Source organism: Chaetura pelagica, unplaced genomic scaffold (assembly GCF_000747805.2).
Source record: "Chaetura pelagica isolate M959 unplaced genomic scaffold, ChaPel_1.0 scaffold47, whole genome shotgun sequence".
Taxonomy (NCBI): domain Eukaryota; kingdom Metazoa; phylum Chordata; class Aves; order Apodiformes; family Apodidae; genus Chaetura; species Chaetura pelagica.
The window spans coordinates 466,309-470,904 of NW_009954140.1; the positions used below are offsets into that span (position 1 = coordinate 466,309).

The 4,596-nt window shown below is 49.2% G+C and overlaps 1 protein-coding gene across 1 annotated transcript in view; it reads right to left on the reverse strand.

Moving 5' to 3' along the window:
* The window catches only part of KIAA0195 (KIAA0195 ortholog), a 38,622-nt gene that overhangs the window by 2,746 nt on the left and 31,280 nt on the right, over window positions 1-4,596 (reverse strand). Inside the window, 7 exon segments of the mRNA XM_010002730.1 lie at window positions 88-117; window positions 255-387; window positions 901-986; window positions 1,333-1,410; window positions 1,951-2,140; window positions 2,647-2,755; window positions 4,229-4,328. Of these exon segments, the coding sequence (XP_010001032.1) occupies window positions 88-117; window positions 255-387; window positions 901-986; window positions 1,333-1,410; window positions 1,951-2,140; window positions 2,647-2,755; window positions 4,229-4,328 (726 nt within the window).

The following is a 4,596-nucleotide window of genomic DNA, read 5'->3' on the forward strand; positions in this document are numbered from 1 at the left end:
TCTGTGAACAGGGGAGAAGCAGGAGGATGACATGGGCATGTCACTGGCCCAACCTCCCCTGCAGAACCACCACGGAATCAGTGGCTGCAAAAGACAAGCTGTAGTATAGGTGAGAAGCTGCACTGTGGATCTGCTCAGTGGGCTTCTTGGCACTAAGGGATTCCCTGCCTGTCCATGTCAGGCTTTTGGATAGCATGGCTTCATCAAGGGAGGTGAGAAGGCACAGGGCCTCAGGTAGGCATCAATACTGGGACAAAGTAGAAGAGAAAAACATGTCAACAATTTTAATCTGATGGACCGCTTACCTTCTTAGGAATGGAAGTCAAGTTTTTTCCTGTTGCCATGGTCATAATGGAGCTGTGGGGAGGCTTGCCCAGGAGTGAGACGCTGCAGAAAGGTAAGCTGGTCTCTCAGTAATAAGTTCAGACAACAAAACCATTGCATTTTTGTCTGTGTCTAACATTTGAACCAAAATAACCTCCTCGGACTACTTGGAACATTAGCACTGATCTGGCCACTGCCTTAGCTTGTGCTGTAGAAGCTGTCACTCATGGCAAGTGCAGTTAGGGAGAGAGGTGACCTCCAAATGTGTGACAGGCAAAACCCACCCTTGGACCCAGGCTCTCCCCAATCAGTGCAACTGTATCAGGATTAGATGGTCTTCAGCTAGAGGTTCAAGCCATCAGGTAACACCAGCTCTCAGCAGGCAGGGCTATCACAGCAGCATGCAAATGCTCCAGTCTGTGTCTCCAAGCACCTTGTCAAAGCAGGTGCTTGGAATAATCCTTGCAACCTTTTTAACGTGCTGTGAGTGATGTCAGCTGGCTTTTAACAGGGATGCAGTGAGGCTGGGGTCTGGTCTGTGCATTCTGTGGTTTGGAGGCAGGAGACTTGACTCACCTGAGCAGTGGGTAGCAGAAACAGGACAACCACACGATGTCTGTGGTGCTGAGGATGGGGGGCAGCTGCACCAGGCAGGAGAGGAACTGGACAGGAACAATCCAGAGAGAAGAGCATGAGCAGTGCTAGGTCAGCCTGTTACCTATCATGCCACCATCCTCTCCCCCACGACCCTGGGAGGAGCTAATAACTAGGCACAGTCCCTCCACACATTCTAGGCTGCTGGAGATGCTTTTTTTTTTTTTTTTTCTATATGAGGGTCAATGCAGGCTGAGATCACATATTCTCTATAACTTCCCCAAACATACTGTGGAAACCTGCCTGAAGGCCACTTTCCCTTCTCACAAGGCTGCCCCACTGCAGCCACCTATATCCCTGCCAGCACTCTTGTCCTCTGAGCTAAGTGCTGTCCCCAGCCAGGCCAGGACTCACCTGAATGACAACCAAGGTCAGCTGGCACTGCAGCAGGAAGAGGAAACACTTGCGGATCCCGTAGGTTGCATGCCTGGCCTGGAAGGAAGCACAAGCCCTCAGAGCCCTGGTTGTGGTGGGAGCAGTTACCAGCCAAGATCAATTGTTGGCAGGCAGGGCCAGAACGTGTGGCCTGCAGGGGAAGTGGGAGGGGAGAGGATCTGGACACATTGTAAGCTAAAGGGGAAGGTCTCTTGCCTAGATGTAGTTGTGAGAGGAAAGAAAATTGAGCCAAGGGGTAAGTTAGTTTAAACCTGGTGGCTTTTCTGAGGTAACACTTCTCCCTAGCTCTGTCTTGTTGTCTGGTTAAGAATCTCTGCAAGTTTGTACTTTATCCAGTTGATCAACATTCATGTTCTGCTGCCACAAGGCACCATTCCCAAACCATCCCCTCCATCTTGGACCAGGCAGGAAGATTATTTCTGTGCTCCCTGAACAAAGGACAGGAGGCAGGAGCAAAGCTAATGCTGGCAGGTTGCTGTGGGCAACTTGACAAGAATGCTCACGTGAGCTCCTGGCTTTGCTCTTTGTGAGCTGCAGGTAGAAGGGGACACCGGGGAGGGGACATGCCTGGCTCACCTGCTCTATGAGCCTGATGATGCTGGTGCTCTCCTCTTGGCGGAAGGACATGGAGCAAGGCAGGCTGTTGAGCTGCCCTGAGAGCTGCAGAGGGGTGAGCTCTTCAGAGACATGAGTCATGGTGGTGCTGGTGGTGTAGCCAAAGGTCTCCCAGGAGCAGCGAGATGGGTAGAGAGGGTCCAGTGCTATACTGAAGGGACAACACAGGAGCATCAGTCAAAGCCCTCAGCCCAGAGAAGAAACACTGCAGTCCATGCTACCTCTGTCTACCTTGCTGGCAGAAAAGTCCTGAGGTGTGACATGAATTTTGGATTGGTCTCCTAAGACTTCAATTATTCCCAGAAAAATAATGAACATATTTGGGTTTGTGGCTTGATATCAACCAATGAGCTGACCCAGAGGGGCACTTCCACTCTTTCACACAACCCAGAAGCATTTTCATGCACATCATGCAACGAACACTTTACTGTTCATCCTGCAAGAGCAACATCTTCCCTTCAAAGATGGAGAGGAGCATCTTTATGGGATCTAGGCAGTTATCCCAACTAATACCACCCAAATCTCCTTCGTGGAGACAAATGCAGCTAAGAATGGGCAGAGGAATTTTGAGCATCCCCCTGCACACTCCACAGGCCTGGTGGGGCACTGTCTAAGCTGAAGGCAAAGGCAGGAGGAGGAGTCTGGCTCTGGCCCCACCTGATGTCGCTCTGCAGGAAGAGGCAGCTGTTCCGCAGGTTGGCAGAGCTCCCCAGACAGCAGGTCACCTCCCCGTACTCCTGCATGATCTTGATCATCTCACACATGGCTGCAAAGGACAGAAGGACAAAGACAGTTTGTTATCTTATTATGCACACAGGGATGCAGTGTTTTCACACACCCTTTCCAGTCTGGATAACAAGCAGTCAGATAAGATCAGTCATGTAGAGTGAGATCCAAAGTCAGAGTACACAATTAGGTAGCTAATTAATTGCAGTCCAAGTGTTCTGAGTACCTGCCTCCTGCAGGAGCTGAGCTGTGATTCACTGAACAGTGACCCAGAGATGATGTGCAGCTCTAGCACATCTTTCACACTAGAGCTGTAGGTACAGTCTGGGTACATAACACAGCTCCAGCATCAAATTATCTTGTTAGAAGATAAAGAAGGAGAAATTCAATTAACCTAAATAATTCAAACCTAAAATAAATACACAGTTTAAATTCAGCTGGGCAGCACATCAGTACTGCTCCAAGTCTAAAGCCAGAGAGGGAATACAACAATCCACTCCAAAAGCAGTGCCAGACTCAGAGCCAGCCCCTGTTCCTGCAATCCCACCACCACCTCTAACCCTCATCCATCTTTTTGTCAAGACCCTCCCAGGGCCTCTAAATCAAAGCTGCTGTTTGATCTGATTTTTCTCCTGTAGCTCTGTGTACAGTGCTCAGTGTGAATATGAATTTTCTAGAATGCTCTAGGCAAAAAAAACAAACGCCTCAAAATAAATACAAACCCACCCTCTGCAGATTCCTGTGTAAACAACCTCTCTAGAGCACTGGTGCACCCAGATCTGCAGCACAGCCAAGGCTTAGATGAAGTAGGGAACTGCCACTTCTGTCAGAAAGAGAGGCAATCTACTGGGCACTGACTGGTGAGGCAGACTGGGCTGTAACTGGTTCCCCCTGGCACTTTGTACACTGTGCCCAGAGGTACCTAGAATGCCAAGTCATAATGATGCTTAGTGCTCTTACTGTAGACTGGACAGGTATTAGCCAGCTGAGCACTTAGGCCCTCTCTTAAATAAAATGGTACCTCTGAGAGGGATAAAGACATTGTCCCCTCCCTGGTCTCTGCCATCAGAAACTCTGCAAAGCAGCAGAAGGTGTTAACAGCAACTGTCAGAGGAGAATTCTTCTGGGAAGTGATTGCTAAGTTATATAAGGCAGCGAGGGTTGCAAGCAGAGATCAAAGTCTCCTACCTCACTGATAATATTTAATACAAGGCAGTAGCATTTTGGGTGTTTGCTTTTGTGTCTCTTACACATGCAAATTGAAAGGAGTGGTTCTTAGCTCCATTCTGTAGCTAGGAAACAGTGGCATTAAAATGAAGTTAACACCTGGCTTCCCACGGGTAGCAGGAGAGGGTCATTAATATCAAAGTGGCCTTTAGATTTCTGCTGTGTCCCCTTTCCTTTCCAAGGGTTCTTGCAAACCTTCAGCCACATCCCTGCCCAGGTGAGCCAGATGGATGGGGAAGGTATTCCTGGGCAGCAGTAGGACAGACCCAGGCTCTGTGCCACTTACTCTCTGGGGTGCAGTCTGTGAAGAGGGGCACCAGCAAAGGCACATTGTCTATGTTCTGCAGGTGAGGTCTCACCTGGTGGATCCCCCGTGGGAGTTTGGCCTGAAAAAGAGAAAAAAAGAGACTAAGCAGGGGAGTGTGTGTGAGGGAGAGGCATTTCAGAGAATTATGATTGCCAGAATGATGCAAGATCAGATACAAACTGATCTGACAGAAGCTGGCTTTCCCAAGCCAAAAGTCTTCTTCTGAAGTCCTGCACTGACACACTAGGCTATCTGTGCTCATCCTCAGGGTTGGTAGGGTCAGCATGATAAACCTGTGCTCAAGGATTTTTCAGGATATGGCATGACAACTCCACCAAGTGTGTAGG